This window comes from Podarcis muralis, chromosome 5, assembly GCF_964188315.1.
Source record: "Podarcis muralis chromosome 5, rPodMur119.hap1.1, whole genome shotgun sequence".
NCBI lineage: Eukaryota > Metazoa > Chordata > Lepidosauria > Squamata > Lacertidae > Podarcis > Podarcis muralis.
In genome coordinates, this window is record NC_135659.1 from 50,748,120 (window position 1) to 50,765,426 (window position 17,307).

Below are 17,307 nucleotides of genomic sequence, written 5' to 3' on the forward strand. Positions count from 1 at the left end.
TCCATGGCTTCTTTATCACAAAGGCCAGCAAATAAGCACTTTCATAGCTTACTTCCTATGAAAACAGAAATAAATTACAGTATTGCTTCTGAGCTCACTACTCTGAGGAAGGCTAGACGTCTGACCAAAAAAATGGTAAGCTGGAGATCCAGAGAAGGCTAACCATGCAAACTATTTACATCTGTACAGACCCTAAAACAATCCTGTTTCCAGTTATTGTTTGCCTTGATCTCTCTGCCAGTAATCAACACCTCTGCTGCCCTGTGATGTGGCCCTCAATGTTCTTTTTATATTACCCACAAATATGCTTTGAGAAGTATCTGTGCCTCCTGGGATAAACCTATGCTGTAACATTTGCGCTGTAACATCAATTTAAATTATGGGAGCAAGTTGTTAAAAAGTAGAATAGAATTTTTGCTAACACAAAGTATAGCTACATTTTATAGGTTTTGCATCAATTGTTCTATTTACTAACTGGTTAAAATAAATCCTTTTTCTTTTGTGGCAATGCTGGTTTGGGTACAACTGCCTAACTATTAAAATATAAATAATTACTGAATCAAAGTATGGTACATGCTATTCCATATACATAAAACAATGGCGAAACATGCATTTTATTTAGTAGAAGCTGTTCACTATTGCTAATTTCTTAACAACACTGTTCTCAGAGATTGGCAACAAATCTGGGTCAAGTTTATGTCTAAAAGTGAAAGTTGCAACAATGTTTCCTTACACTACTAAATTTAGATCTTGGGAAGAAATTGAGAACATAATTAGGCACACGTTACTCTCACTGAAACTGTTCTGACGTTAGCATGCTTAACTGGGCACTTTAGATGAACAAAGTAAAATAGTGCAGAATGCAAGCTACAGTCCTAAACATTTATAAATAGCATAGTCATCAAAGACTTTGTAGATTAAAATTTTAGGAGCCATTCACAATACTGTTTCAGGGGCAATAGCAGTACCTCCTAGTGATGTCATTGGGACAACACAGCAACAAAAATCATCCCAAACCCAAAGTTAAACACTTTGCTCTTTTTAACTGATACTTCAAATCAATTTCTATCAATTTAACAAGGCATCAGGGGTGGAAACGCTTGTTTGTTTTTCCTCTGAACAATTTTCAAAGTCTTCAGTTTTGACATAAAAGAGCTATATTAATTGAATTATTTTGTATTGCCTTCCTCTCTTGTGTTTCCCCCAAAGAGCTCAAGGTTCTCCCCTGCCCATTTCATCCTCACTACAACCCTGTAAGGTACATCAAGCTGAGAGACAATGACTGGCCCAAGGTCTCCCAGTGAGCTTCATGGCTGAGCAATAATCTGAACCCTGGTCTTCCAGGTCCTAGTCCAACACTCAGACTTCTTCTCCACACCTGTAGATATGTTGATTCCCAATTGGTGAATAATGTTTAGCCCAGATGTGAACAAAACTGCCTGAAGCACAACATCAGAAGAATTGTGAAAGTCTAAGGAAGAAAGTGAAAGCAAATTTACAGCAAAATCCTAAGCATGTTTATTCAAAGCCACACTGTGTTCAATGGGACTTACAGGTAAGCATGCACAAGATTGCCCTGTTGATTATATATTTTTAAAAAAATTTCTGATGGCTCCACAGTAAGTTTTTAAAAAGTGAATTCCCCTCGTGTATCTAAAAGCGCACATACACTTCTCTGTAAGCATTCCAGTATTGCAGGATATAAAACACAGTGAATTTCAGGTTTCTGGGTGTATTTTCTATATTAAAAAGCTTGATAGTTATGGCTGACAGTGTGTAAATGTATCTTTCCTTGTCTGAGAAAGTACTGCAGTTATAAAGAGCCACAAATACACACACCCCATCTAAAAATGAGACATCTGCTTATGAGTATGCAAGCATCAACTCAAGGACAAACAATATGAAATTAAAAGTGCAAACTAGAAGTGGAACTTTTTGTGTTGGACAACATGTTGGATACAAGTTTATGATCAATATCCATAAACAATATTTTCTCCAAAGAAAATACCTTCCACGTACATTTTTATTGCTATTTATTTATATTTATATAATATTTTTATTTATTTATAGTTCCTGAAAATTTATTGCACCTGAATTAACTTGTTAAAAATCGACTCCCTCCTTTAGGGATCCCAACAAACAGTGTGCTTCATGTTAAGGCTCAATATTCCCCGTTCTTTTAAGCTTTCCTTTATCCATCTACTAATTTCTAAACAACCCTACTATAACTGCCACACAAAGCTAAGGATGTCTTATGTAAACAAAAGACAAAGATGCTTGTGTCCAGCAGCCTTCTAACACTGAAAAATCAATTTAATGACTCTAGTGAGATCAAGCTTAAGCTGTGTTTAAGTTTTACTAAGCATGAAGGAATTATTAATTGACCATACACCGTAAACATTGCTCAGATCTCTAGAATACCAGGCACCAAAAGGTTAAATATATGAAAAATCTTTTATCTAGACCACCACTACTGTTCTGATCACTTATAAAACAAATATTTGCTTGTCTTTATTTGAAATATCCATTGGATGTCCTGAAACAATATTAACTGCATCCATACAATTTTAACAAGTATGCCCAGACATCAAAGAATGCAATGAATGGATGGGATCATATTATGAACATACAAAAAAGTAGAGCTACAGATGGTCTTTATTATAAATTAACATTTTTTTTATTTATTTCGTGGCCAGTATATATTTTCCCTTAAAACATAAAGGCTCTCATACATCACAGCATCAAAAGTTCCAATTTCAATGCAAATGCTTCCAAGACCAACAAACCTCTTTGTTGGTAAGGCTTACCCTATCTTACACATTAGTAGATGTGGTTACCAGTACAGATATGGAAACTATTATGCTCACCATCTGCATGAGATAAACATTCATCACTTCAGAGCATTTTGTTTTATTTAAATTCTCTTTCAGCTCCTCTCTAGGAAAGGGCTTACAGTATTATGCAAATATGCACCAACTCCTTTCCCTATTAAATCAGCCGTCTTTCATCTCATTCTCCAGCCTGTTATAAATTTATCTATAGCTTGTAAACTTTAAAAAGAAAGGGGGAGAACATCAATGGAAGCTGACAACTTCTTATTGTCGGTAACTGCAGCAGAGGTTGCAATTCCTATATTATGGAATATTTCCATATGTTCAATAAGAAAAAACTCCATTTCCCACCCTCCTGTATTAGAAAAACATTATATTTACATTGAATAGGTATTCTGTTTGCAGCTAAATTTTGCATTTATGCAGCATGGTACCTGACAAAATCAGGTGCCCTGTTGCGAACTACAAACCGCAAGAGGCTACTTAATCTAGTCATGGAACCATGATACGGCAAAGACATATCAATGGAAGAGGGCCTAGATAAACTGGTCTGCTCTCAGTCTAAAAATTGTTGCATTCCATCTGCAGCTTTGTGTGTACTTTCCTTCACCATTTCCCTGTGTCGTTTCCAAAATCCTCTACTTCCACCCCCCCCCCCAAGTATTTTAAGAAGAGTCCTCTTTAGAGGAAACACTCCAGCTGCTGCAGTAAATATTGATAATACAGTACAAAATAAGTTACAAAGGCTTCTATATTTCTAATTCAAGAAATACTAAGAATTATTTATTCAGAATTTTGCACTCGGTTGCTCACATTATTATCATAAATTCTTTAAAAAACAAGTGTTTCTTAATTTGCCGTACCAAATCAGTCCAAAAACCTCTAGTCCTCACATTCACATGTCAATGAGTCATCCATTATAAAATCTACAGTTGATTTCATACCTATTTTGATATGAAGTTTAATAAACCATTTGTGTTCTTGTTGAAGTACATATCAGATGTAAATGTTCTGTAATCCAAGGATTGCAAACTCCACAGTCAAATCATATTCAGAGATTCTTCATAGACTTACTTCTCTTCTCACAACATTGTCTCATGTTGCCATTTCAGCTCTTTACTCCTACAACCACCTATTATTTTAGTCATAGTGGATAACTGAACCCTTTGTATGAAAAATATATATAATTTAATTATGTATTGTTAAAAGGTGTAAGCATTCCAGAGGAGGCTTTTTTAAGGGAATGTGTAGATATATAAAAATCTGTACAACCACTTAAATTGTGCTGAGCACTGCATCTTTCAGCTTGATTATGCCTGTATTTTTGTGGTGACTAATTTTTTTGCAAATAAATTTGACTGACTAACTCCTATTTTTCTACAAGAGGAGGGTGGAATAGCCACACATACTGTCTATAAGAGTAAAACATTTTTTAAAAAATCTGGGGGGACCTAACAAGACGTTTATACATGGCAATGGGCATCGGCATAAAATGAATTTACATTTCAAATGTGCAAAACAAAATTATAACAGAATATCAGTTTAATGGGAACACTCATTTCATTCACCTCCACTAACAATGTGAAACAGATTATTTCTAGCGTTTCACAAAAGCAGATTTCAGGAGGGAAATAGGATGGGAGGAAAACAACCTTTGTCACTCACTCAGACTTACGAATCCCCTGACAAGGCTCGTAATAATAACCCTTGTGTTGAATGTCAATAAAGTCAAGGACTTCATTTCCATTTTCAGTTTCCAATGGAATCTATATCACGCATATACTCACACAAGAAATGGAATGCCATGATGACAAAATTCCAAACATTCAGGCACTAGCAAAAGTTATACATTATACATTACTTTGGTTCCCGCACTCCTCCTAAAATAACCCCATTTGTTATGTTCAATGAGATTCTCAAGTATTTGCATAGAAGGCTATATATTATTTCATTATAAAAGCAAATAAGAGTTTTCTAAAGGCAATAATGCGTTGCAAGGTGTCCTAACCCAGCTTTCCCTACAGACATCATCTTCTGATGTTTGGGGGGTGGGGTTTGGTTCTTCTCTAACCCACGGGTGGGAGAGAAGGGTTTTGGAAACAGGCAACGTTAGGAGGAGGCGTTTTGACAAAAGAGTTCGAATCCTTTCCCAAAGCAAGTTCAGGTCTCTATGATGCTGGCAGCTGCCTACGTCCTTTGGAAAACTTCCCCCCAACATCTCCTTCAAAGCAACACCCCTACTTCAGGAAAAGGAAAAGAGATCAAAGCCGGCTCCTTCCCAAGCCCGCCATGGGGTGTGGGGGACACCCTCTCATTCTCCCTTCCAACCTCCAACCTCCGCCCTCCGGGGTGGTGGGGGTGGTGGGGATACTGTCAAGCAGCAAACAGACCAGACAAAAGGCTGCGATTGTTGGAGGAGGGAAATCTTCAGGGTCTTAAAGCACAGAAGCAGCAGCAGAGATAAGGGACCAAGCGAGAGAATAGGGGGAAAGGCAGGTTGGGGGTGGAGAGAGAGAGAGAGGGAAGGGGATCGAGGAAAAGGATACAGTATGGGGGGGAGGGGAAAGAGGAATGGCATTTGACAGGAGGGAGGGGAATGAAAGGGCAGCCCGTGAGAAGGCAAAGAGGCAGCGGGGAAGGAAGCGGAGGCGAAGCATGGGAAGGAGAGCGAGAGAAATGCGAGGCGGCCAAGGAAGAGGGGGAACCAAGGATCCTCGAGCGGAGCAGCGGCCGGACGCGCCGGCGGAGGGCAGAAGGGGCGGTCTCTCGCCGCCGCCGAAGTGCCTCACTCACCCACTTGCAGCACGTTGTCCACGGCGCCCGTCTCCAGCAGGCGGATGCCTCTGCGGAAGGGGAGCCCCTCGGTGACGGCGGCGCTGGCCGGGACGCCCGAGGCCGGTAGGGGGGGCGCGCCGGGGGGAAGGGCTGCGCCGGTGGCGGCTGCCGGGGCCGCCGGACTGTCCTCGGCGCCGCCGACGCCCGTCCCGTTGCCCGCGGCTCCCGTGCCGCCCGCCGACGCGCCGTTGCCGGGCCCGGCGGCGCCGCCTCCTCCGGGGCGCCCGGGCTGGAAGCTGGAGTACATGCAGATCTGGCGCTCGCTGCGGGGGAAGCTCCAGTAGACGATGCGGCGCTGCACGGGCTCGGGGATGCGCTGGAAGCGGCCCTCCACTCGCTCGAAGGCCCAGCTGCCCGCCACTCGCTTGGCCGCCGCGTCCAGCAGAGACTCGGGCTGCTGGAGCGGCAGCAGCGGCCCGGCCGGCCCGCAGACAGGCCCCGGGCCGGGCCCACCCGAGGAGGGGCAGCACCCCCGCGGCCCCACCGCCACGGCGTTGGCCGCGCCGCCACCCGCCCCGACGGGACCCCCCGGGCAGCCCCCCGCGCGGGGAGCCGCCGCCACCGCCGCGCCCACCCCCCGGGAGCACAGGCGCTTGGGGCCCGGCGAGCCCGCGGCGGGCAGCGGCGGCCGGAGCAGTTCCTCTCCCTCGCCTCCCTCCGCCATGGCTGCGTCCGACCCACTGAGCCCCAGCCCGTGCCTGCCTGCCTGCCTGCCTGCGAGCGCGACGGGGGGGGGCGGTGGAGGGAGGAGACTGCGGCGGAGAAGGGGGGTGACGGAGGGAGGGGGCGGACGGGGACCACGGCGTGGGCGGCCGCCCCAGAGACCGGAGAGGGGGGTAGGTGTCACGTGGCCCCTCCCTGTGGAAGGAATCTCATTCGGAACATTTGACACTCCCCCCCCCCAACAATTGCTCTTTCTCATGACTTCAACCTGCGTAGGTGAGAGATGGGGACTCCCTCTAGACATTGCCCGAACGTCTCCCCCCTCCCCGGCCACCGTTTCACGTCCTTTTAATAAAAGCAAATCTCTTCAGAGTAGGAGGTTGACTTTGAGTAGCGTTCTAAGTGCTCTCTTCCTCTGGAAAGAAGCGCAGAGATACGTTTCGTGAAGGGCGAAGAATGCTTTTGTTTGCGCGGGGTGGGGGCTTCGTCGACGGGGCTTGCCCACTTAGCAACCTTTCGCATGGGGTCTGGGGGTGGGTGGGATTCCTTTGCGCCAGGAGGCTCAGCTTCGGAATCTGCTCTCCGATCTCCTTCCCAAGGGGCTGAGTCCTGCTGGAAATAGAAGTGATCAGACGGAGAAGCGCCTCTCAGGACGAGCAGAAGGTCTTTATCTGGCCGCTGAGTAATAAGCAAGGCGGCTTGTCCCTCCTCGCCTACCTAGGATTAGGCAGGGCTTCAAGGGCAGATGGCAGAGGGCGGCTGCTAGGCAAGGATCTCTCCTTTTAGAAAGGCAAACCCTCAAAAGCATTCATTGCTCCTCTTGACCTGAAGTCTGCAACGTCACCCACTGCCACTGGCATGCCTTGAGTGCCCCGTGGAATGCGCCTCGCAGCTTCTCACAAAGCCCTAGAAAAAAATATGAATGTACAGCCGAGCCAACTCTTAATTCAGAAAAACCTAGAGACTGGCACCTGAGAGGGTAGAAATCTGTACTCCTCCTATCTTACAAGGCAGCAACTGGGCCATTCAGTATAAGCTAATATAAAACGATCAGCTGTAACATCTGCTGTATGGTACCCCACAGACTAAACCCAGTTCCATAGATCTTCTATGATGCTACCTCTGGATCCATCAAGCTCCCATCGCAGACACCTGGCATTGCGCAAGAAAGGCCCCTGGCACCCCTGGATTCTGTAAGAAACTAGTTGTGCCTTTGGGGAAAAACACAACAACCTTCATTTGCACAAAGATGAACACAAGGGAAAGTGCATTGTTTTTATCTTACTATATAGAACAGTGTGTAGCCATGCTATCATCTGAGCACTATTTTGAGTATGCATGCATTAGTGCTTGCAGCTGGCTCTTATGCAAAGATAGACAGGCCTGAGACTACCACAACAAACTGGTTTAGACATTCCTAATTCTGTTTAGAATCTGGTTGCATAGCACAATTGATCTTCCAGGCACAACATGCCTAAGTCAAAGTATCCTTCTGTAAGCAAAGTAATGTGTACAAAGACATTCTAACATCCTATACCACTCATTCCATAGAATCCTAGGCAAGTCCTTGCATCACTCCTCCTCACTTCAAAATCTGTGTTGGGAGTGACTGGTTCAGTTAGTGGCTGTGCAATCTCAGTAGTTTTCTTTTCATCAAAGCACATACACACACATACAGATGTTATCCATAGTCTCAGACAATAAACAGGCAGGCAGAGAGACCAACATCACTTGAATATAGAGAGGGAGAGTTCTACTTTGTGGAACAGGTGAAAACCTGGATTTTGTAGCTCTGTAACATGGGTGCCAATGTTTCCAAAAGTAAACGGTTATCTACCTAATTTTGGTAACTAAAATTAGCCTCAGAGGGCAATATAGAATTTAAATGCTATTTACTTTGACATTCAGTGTGAATTCAATGGAAATATTTATGAGATACAGAGAAGCCCCTGTATTCACAAATTATCAAGAGAGACACCGCATTGCATTGTAAATGTATGTGAGAGTAACTTCTATGCATCAGCAGGCAAAAAGGAGAAGCAACACTGCAGTGCCTGATATCTCAGAAGTTCTAATATTGGATCAATGATGATATACCTAAGAGATCATGCCACAAAGCACCGTATCACAGTTGTTGGGTTACTAGATCTGCCTTTGCTGAGGCGGCTGTGAGCACAAACATTGGCAAAAACTTTAGCAAGTCAATGTTTCAAGTTTAGAACTGTAGGCAACTAACTTTTACTCCAAGTAAACCCATTGAAATTAGTGCACCTAAGTTAAGCATTGCCAATAATTGAAACAGCTGGCCATGTTTTTATCCTGTACCACAGTAGCTGACTTCCTTCTCCATATACAGTTTCAGCTAGACTTCTGCATGTATAAAAGTTGCATTCTCTGCTTTTTGCAGATGAGCTCTTTTAAAAAGAAAGGAAGCACTGTGACCCAAGTAGCAGCTGCTGAGGAGAGGTTTAACACCCCTAGAGCAACTGGTTTGCTTTATCCTTTATAGTTCATTAGTGTCTCCAGTTTTTCTGTGTTGGCTCCATGCATTGAGACATGGCATCAGATCAGGTTCTGTCTTTTAACTGGATCATTGGACATGCCTTTGCAACTAGAACACAACCACTTGTGTATCGCAGGTGTTCCACTGGTGAATTTGTCACCCCAGCAGCATATAGGGAAAGCCTATAGCTCAGAAGTAAAGCATCTGTTTTGTATAGTTTCCCAGTTTCAATACCCAACTTCTGCAGGTAGGGCTGAGAAAGTTGCTGCCACACAGTGAAGACAATACTAGTTTAGATGGTCCAATGGTATCTGACTTGGTGGAAGACAACTTCCTATATTCCTCTGTATCTTGACTTCCGCCAGCATAATTAAGCTTCCACCAAATCCTGCACTCCTTCAGCCAGTGGACTTGCAAGCTAAAACAGTCAAAAGTCAATATTAAAATTATTCTATGATTGTTCTTCCTCATTAAAACCCATAAAGAATCCTTGTCCTGCTCAGAAAGTTAACTCAATGTGTATGGAAATTTAACAAGTTCCAGGGTTTAGTTTTGTTACATCAGAGCAAGTGATATTGACCAGACCTTACAAAAGCTGTCTCACATTTGGCATGCCTTCTCAAGCTCAAGTGTTGAAAACTGAGCAGGTGAGGAAGGAGCAGGTGGGATTTTGCAAAAGGAGCGGAAACAGCTCCAACACAAATATAGGACATCTGTCACAGTTAGGAACGCTGGTTAAATAATGAGAACTTAGCAGAAATAAAGCACTTGAGGTCCTGATACAAAATTTAGTTCCTTCTAATTATCCTGCTTTCACAGTACTGTCTTCTATGAGAGCCAGTTCAGATTTTTAAAATGTATGTGTGTGTATCTGTTTTTTATGCTTTTAATTTATAAAAATAATTTTTATTAAAGATTTTCTTGGTTTACAAAAATACATGCATTGTCTCTTTTTTCAGGTTGTAAAGTTTTTTTCTACAGATGTTACATTTGTTGTGAGAAATTATTAAATGCTTTTAATTAATCAATCAATTAAACACTACCAGATGTACCTGGCTGTTCGATATAAGATGCATAGGTGTACAAATGCAATATGTAATCTGGTTATTAGCTGACAGCAGACAAAAGAGTTCTCAGAATATATATCCCTGTTATATGCTGTTCTGATACAAGAAGTAAAGACATGAAACACATATAAAAATAAGGTGCCTGTTACAGTTCTCACCTACAATCTCTTTATTTAGTGACCACTGTGACTATTGCCAGCCAATAACTGCGACTATTTGAATAACTGATGATGGGGAGGGCTGCCTCCAGGGTTGAACAGGACCTTGACAAAGTGCTATCTGGTGAGCTTCTTACAATGGAGGGCATCTCAGTTGGTGGTATTTCTGGAGGCAGCAGAAAGTAGCTGGGAAGCCACCATTTTGAATTTCCCATGGTGCCTTGGAGCATTCTATGTAGCATCACTCTGTGACATTTAAAGAAATTTAAAATGGTAGCTCCCCAAAATCAGTCATGTATTTGTGTGTGGCTGGTGGACGGCATTACCTGTGGTGGGCCCTGAAAACTGCACCTAGGATGCCAGATGCTGGTGCTCGCTCTAATTATGAGAATGCTTTTGTTAAGTAGTTTTTTAAACCCCATTGATATTAATGAGAAAACTTAACTCTCCCTTTCAAATCAATGGGCTTGAAAGCTTTGGGTTGGATCGTGTCCCATGTTTTTACAGATCACTAAATGCTTAATGATTGCGAGCCATAAAGCTAATGACCAAGTAACAGTGCTTACAGAATTCTTACGCAGTACCACAGTGTAGCAACACCCAGAACCAAACAGTGCAATCCTATGCATGTTTCTTCAGAAACAACTCGCATTTAATTCAATGGGGCTTACTCCCAACTGTGAACATGGGAGCTTACTAGGACAACTAGGGCAAAAAATTGAGTGTAGATTTGGGTTTAGGAAAAAGAGGAAGCTGACATAAGATCACTGAATAGAATATGAAGTAAGGCAGACCCTTAGCCAAACAAGCACTTTCTCCATATGGATAATGTGGCTGCTACATTTTATATTAATAGTTTAATTAGTATTACAATTATTTATGCCCTCATTGTACATGAACAATTTTACAAAGGGATAAGCAGTCATGCTAGTGGTGCCATTTTGGCAGGAATGCTTCACATTCTTTAATTTGGGTTACTAAAATAAATTATGAAAATTAGGAATATTTACAGATACTGATTTAATTTCACACTTATGAATTGAACAGAGCAAATCCTGTGCCTTTCGTAGATTCTACCCCTCACATTTGTAGGCATTTCCCTCATGACCATAGAAATATACGTTCACGCTCTGAAAAGTTAACTTCTCTGGTCCACCTGCACAAAACATTTAATGAGAGTTTGCTAATTGCAACCATCCAAACATCTAAAGTCCTGGTTAGCCTCTGGTTATAAAGGTCAAACTTGAAAAGATGAGTGAAATCCATGATTTGATCTCATCAGGGCTGTGGCATAGCGAGGATTCAGTCCTATTCCACCTGGCTAGTTTCCTGGTCTGAAGTCTCTCTCTCTCACACACACACATTCCACCTCCCCCCTTGCTCATTGCATCACTGAAGGAAACATGCAAGTGCTAAATTATGAGGTTTGAGAACAGCGCGTCCAAAATTACTTTATTCAGGTCATTCTTTCTATCAAAGAAACATCTATTATTGTCTGTTAGTTTGAAACAGGTATCATACATATTTCGATCAAGGTTAAAAGCACAAGTTATTGCATTCTATTCAACATTCTTCCCGCCACATGGAAATTGTTTATCCACAACATGAAGCTGGGAGAACATTTAAATTATCCAACCTCCCAGTTGTTGGTCATTTGCAATGGTCTTTCGCCCTTGTGATTGCACTATTTAAATGTTTTCCCAGCTGTACGGGAGCTGCTCATAAACAGGTCCCATGTGGCAGGAAAGAATAAAGGGCGCTTACTACCTCTGTAGATGTTGACCTAACAAATCACTTTATATTTGGGCATCTAGAATGTCTAGAACCTTGCCCAAAGGTTTACATAAGGAATTAAATAAACTTGAGCTCCTAGTTCCATGTAATAAAAGAGAAAGAGGATTCTTCCTATGTTGGAAACATGGAAAACATTCACAGGTGACACCCTGGTTCATATCCTTTTTTAAAAGAATATCTTGTTCATTTGGTAGTAAAATAACAGCAATCAATTCCAAACTTGGTCCACAACTATACTAATTTTACAAATCAATCCTTTTAAGAGTGGCCAAGTGCCCAAGTGAACTCTTTTGCCTTGAATTTAATACCCCCACCCCACCCTCTGATCCACTCTGAACACTTCCGCATTTTCTGTTCTCCATGACTGGCTGATGTCAAGTTGGAAAGGACAAAAGGCTAACCAACCCATGGCCTCTCGGGTGTTCCAAGTGGAGGCTTTGTTTTCTTTCCTGCAGTGAAACGAAATAGGCTTGATTTTAATTAATGCTGTTTTATATTCCAGGTCCCTCTTGTGGTAGAAACGAGGAAAGCAATGTTAAAAGTCAGTTTCAAGAGGAACGTGGAAGATACTGTACCATACATCTCAAGCCTTTCATTCAGTTCCTGAAAGCTGCAGTAGCTGCGGAGATAGATGTCTATTGCAAAGGATCAAGCTATCTAGACTGGTAGATTTCTCAGCCATTTGACGCTGAACACCATGAGATGCTGCAGGTAAAAACTGAATTGGGTTCTGTCCCCCCCACCCTGATTCCCTGCTCCTTTTTGCACATCTTATATTCAGTACTTAATTATTATTTTAAAAGAGACAAGACTTTCTTTTTGTTCAGAAAGCAGGCAGTTTAAGCAAGGATTGTAAAGTGCAATGAACATTCTCAGCTTTTCTCCTTCCCTGTAGGAAACAGGAGCTTCAGTATATATATGCATAGTGTCCTTGACTGAAGAGAAAAGCTGACTGACAAGGAGCAATCCAAGTATACAGAGAACCTTTTCCAATTGCAAAATGTCTTATTAACCAAATCTCAGCAAGCAAGACTTGCTTGCATGGTGGAGACCAATGGCACCACACACACACACACCCTTCTAGGGTTTGGTCTGAATCAAAATGGTGTTCAGCATCTAAATGTCAATGAAGACTGCTGTCCCCACTTCAGGAAACCTCATGCCAAGTTTGGCAGCGATATCTGGAGGCAGCCAAAACTATGCCAAAAAAGTCACGCCAAAGTCACGTTTTGGTTTGAATCAAGATGGCACCCGGCATCCAAACAGTGACAAAGTCTGCCACCCTTCATGCTGAGTTTGGTGGTGATACCTTGAGAGGTAGCTGAACCTACACAAAAAAATTGGGCAAAGTCATTCCCAAGTAACATTTGGGTTCTCTACCTTGATTCAAAATGGCAATCAGAATCCAAACTCCAACAACAACTGTCCCCCTCTCCACCCGCAGCTCAGGAACCCTCGTGCCAAGTATGGCAATGGTATCTCATGAGGCAGCTGAACCTATGAAGAACAGAGGGACAGATAGATGGACAAATCACTTTCCAAAATATATAGTAGATGCAAAGGGCTGGCAAATAGTGCCTAAGGAGAGGACATCCTTTTCTTGCAGTGAAATAAGTGGTACTCCACACTACTGAATGCGTGATGGCAAAATAACCAAGTTTATTAAACTTCCCTTTAAAACCCAAAATGTAACCATGTTGCGTATAGGCAATATTTATACCTTAAACAAATTTCAAAAGGTTTGTACATAATAATCGCCTCCCATATATTATCTAACCTTTGTGAGTGGCAGCCTGATGGGTAGATAGATATAAAGCTCCTAACTTTGTACAGTTTGACAGCAGCACATAACTGGACAGGCAGGCCTTTGTGTGAGAAGCCAGGGTCACATTGTGAAGAGGCTGTGAGGTCCACATTTTGGATTCAGATCTAATGGGAAACCATGGTTTACAGTGTAAGCTTTACGCCAACCATAGTTTGATGAGACTTCTCTATATTTGTACTAACTGAAAAGCTGGCGAATGATGCACAAACGAGCTGCCACTTGCCCCCCCCCCAGGTTTCTGCTTTCTTTTTAGTTTTCAATCTTCCGTGAAGGTGTCTTTTCCCTGCCACATCGTGGCACAACTTCTCCGGCCTACAAAGAACTATAAGTAATTGTTCTGTCTTTGAATCTTCAGCCAGAACAGCTTCAGTCAGAACTGTAAAGGACTAGACTTCTTTTCAAACCTGGTACCCACATGGAAAGCACATCCAACACAGAAGGAGGCTCATCCAACACATTACTTCATATTTCTGTAACAAATACATTTGCTCTGAATGCCAACAATTTTATGTCCTGACAAATATCAAGATACTGGCGTGTGAAGCCTGGGTTACTGCAGAAAGAATTACTGCCTTTTCCTCTCCTCTGGAGGAAATGCTAATAAGGGGGTTGAGATCCAAAATGTTACTCATTGACCCAAGAGAGCAGGCTTCTGGCCCAGCTGGCCTTGGCTGAAAGCAATGCTGAGTTCAGCAAAAAAACCAAAACCCCAACCACACATCCCCTAATCATTCATGTTCACTCTAGTTAATTAGAAATACTAAAATAACATGGGGAACATTTTGCCAGACTGAAAGAGCATGAACAAATCAAGCAAAAACCGTGAGTAAACAGGACACTTCAAATTAGCTTTCCAGAATAGTTCCTTCATCAATTCAAGCTAGTTTCAGTGTACAGCATGGTGGTAAATGATCAACATGGCCTTTTCCCAAGGCCCCCCCCAAGGGCTCTTTACCTTGAAACCCCAACTTTTGCAATAAAGAAAACTCTTTAAGAGCAGAAGCATCCAGGTGAGCAGGCATGACGGATTCTGCAGTTCAGGTAAGCTGAACTACACATATTACACAACTGTAGGAACCTTGCAAGGAAAGGACAATTCACTGTATGCTGTTGTGCCTGTACTAAAAGGGAGGGAAACATACATCCTTGAATTTCTCTTTAGTTCCAAACTCCCATACATTGCAGCTAAGTGTGGGGAAGCAGGGCTGGTTCAAGACCTTTAGCTGTCTGAGGTGAAGCAGCAAATTGTGCTCACCAAGCTGATTGCCTCCTTGTCCCCTCCACCACCATCCTGTGTGGCTGCTATCACTTACTGCACAATGCTTTTCTCTCAGGAATGATCCTTATTCAGGGTCCTTATTCAGAGTGAGGCATTGCGGGGCAAGTGGGCCCTGGAAAGGCACGCTGTATGAATGTTGTCCGTGCTTCTGATTTGCCATGGCAAGCACTGCTTAAAGTGTAATAGTTTCCTGCTTAAAGAGCTTTTGCCACAGCAGCAAAGTGACAACGGGTGGACTTGCAGATCTCATCTCTGTAGCCTTCTCAACCAACAATGCCATGCTTTGAGGAAGAAAGCAGCCTTATGTGTGGAGAGATAGAGGTGGAGCAAAGGCCCATGGCTGCTTTGCTGTGGTAGCAAAAACTGCTTAGTTTTCCCCCATAACAGTGGCAGGAACCTATGGGACTCTCCTGCTCATCAACAGCAGAGAGCATACGTAGCCAGTTCTCTCCATCTCTCTTTGGGGGGGGGGGGTCATAGAAGGGACCCCAAGGGTCAGCTAGTCCAACCTCCTGCAATGCAGGAATCTCAACCATAGCATCCATGACAGATGGCCATCCGGCCTCTGCTTAAGCGAAGGAGAATCCACCACCTTCCGAGGGAGTCCATTCCACTGTCAAAAAGTTCATCCTGATGTTTAATTGACATCTCCTTTCTCGGGACTGGCCCATGGTTGCAGGGGGATAACAGCAGCAGCATGCGTTCTGGGAGTGGCATAGATAGTAGGCACCAATGATACTGGCACCAATGGTGGCCACCCAGCAGTAGTGGCCACAGTGGTGGGCTGGATGGTGGGGGCATGTGCTCATTCTGCTGCCCTCCCTTCTGGGTTCACCACCAGAGTTTTGAGGCTCATCTTGCCTCACGCAGAGGCCAGCCCTGAGGGTGGGGGAAAGCATTTAATATGGGTGAATTCAGGCCTATGGTTTTACTGCTCTGTTCATTTCCACTTGCCCATTTTCTTGAGCTCAGCTGCTGCCACTAGGGAGATATTTCCAAAGCAATCTGACTTGGCAATTCTCCAGCTTAATGCTGGGTACCCCACAGCTGTTGTGGGATGGGGGAAGGGAAAAAGAAAGAAGGGAACATAATTTATGTTATCCATTCTTGGAACAGGACATTTAATACTACTCAGCTGATTATTATTGTCTTCTTAATGGCATTTTTGTGTTTTTTAAATAGTGCGGTTTTACAATTACATTTTATTCTTCTGATTCTGAGCCTGTTCAATGCTCCATTTTCTAGTTATAACCTGGAGTAATAATAATTACAAACATATAAAATATTTTATCATAGTTTCCCCATGTTGCAGTACAGGTGGCCTTTGCTGACAAGCGTGGGGAGGTTATTTGTTAGCCTTACTGGGCTTGGCAAATTTCAGTGTAGAGCAGAGAAAAGGTGGACAGGAAAGCTCCTTTGACACCCAGCCAGCTAGTCTTTGCCAAACTGGTGCCCTCCAGGTATTGAACTACAGCTCCCATCATCCTTAACCATTGGCTGTGCTAGCTGGGACTGATGGGAGTTGAAGTCCAAAAACATCAGCCAGGGCGTGGGGTCAAGATGGGGAAGGTTGCCCTAGGATATTCAGATAATATGCACATAACCTAGTATAATTTCACTTTACAAAACATTTAACAAAGTTGGGTAGCAATAGTCCGCAGTTTTGCCCCAGGCCCAAGTTTAAATTAAATACTGCCCAAGTGTAGCCACAACCTATCCACTTCTAGAGTAAAAGGAGGACATGTCCCCATGCTGTACATCAGAAACCAATTCAAATAAGAGCACTAATTGTTTGGATGGCAGCTACCTTCCATCATTGGGATGTAGAAGCTGGTGTGCTCCCTACAGAATCTCTCTTGCTCATCAAATGCTTGACTGTGCAAGCTGCATACAGAGGTAGTACTGTGCACAACGGTGCTCTCCAGACTCCACAACAGCCACGCAGCCTTAGCCGCTGAATGGCAAAGGGAAGACATGTGGAGAGGAGGCTGTGAGGGATTTAGAAATTAGCCATAGCCTGGCAGACTGCAGACACAAATCTTTCAGTTGTGGCCTTCCAATCCCAACTGCTTATGGTGCCAGCAAGTAGGGATTAAACACCCAATTTGCTGCTTAACGCAGACGGATTTGAGCCCCATGGAGGCAAACAGCTGACACACACAGACACGATGAGCCCAAACTCACCAGCAGAGTACAACTTCAGATTGTTCCCATGTTCATTTTTTTGTGAGCCTTGCATGCCATGCATAAGCTCCCAATGTAACATGACCTGCTGTGTGTGAGGGAGGGAGAGAGAGAGACAAAGAAGAAGAAAAAGAAGAAGAGGAGGAGGAGGGAAGTGTGGTCGGCCTT

General features: G+C 43.3%; 1 protein-coding gene and 1 long non-coding RNA gene across 2 annotated transcripts in view; one reads left to right on the forward strand and one right to left on the reverse strand.

The window, feature by feature from the left end:
* Positions 1-6,370, reverse strand: part of ZSWIM5 (zinc finger SWIM-type containing 5) — a 113,471-nt gene extending 107,101 nt beyond the window's left edge. The window contains exon 1 of the mRNA XM_028733643.2: positions 5,625-6,370. Coding sequence (XP_028589476.2) covers positions 5,625-6,330 — 706 coding nt within the window. The 5' untranslated portion in view covers positions 6,331-6,370. The remainder of the gene's footprint in view (positions 1-5,624) is intronic.
* Positions 5,606-16,169, forward strand: LOC114599089 (uncharacterized). The gene is made up of 4 exons (XR_003707240.2): positions 5,606-5,729; positions 10,077-10,181; positions 12,354-12,562; positions 12,747-16,169. It is a non-coding gene; the product is annotated as an uncharacterized LOC114599089 (long non-coding RNA).
* Positions 16,170-17,307: the final 1,138 nt, after the last annotated feature.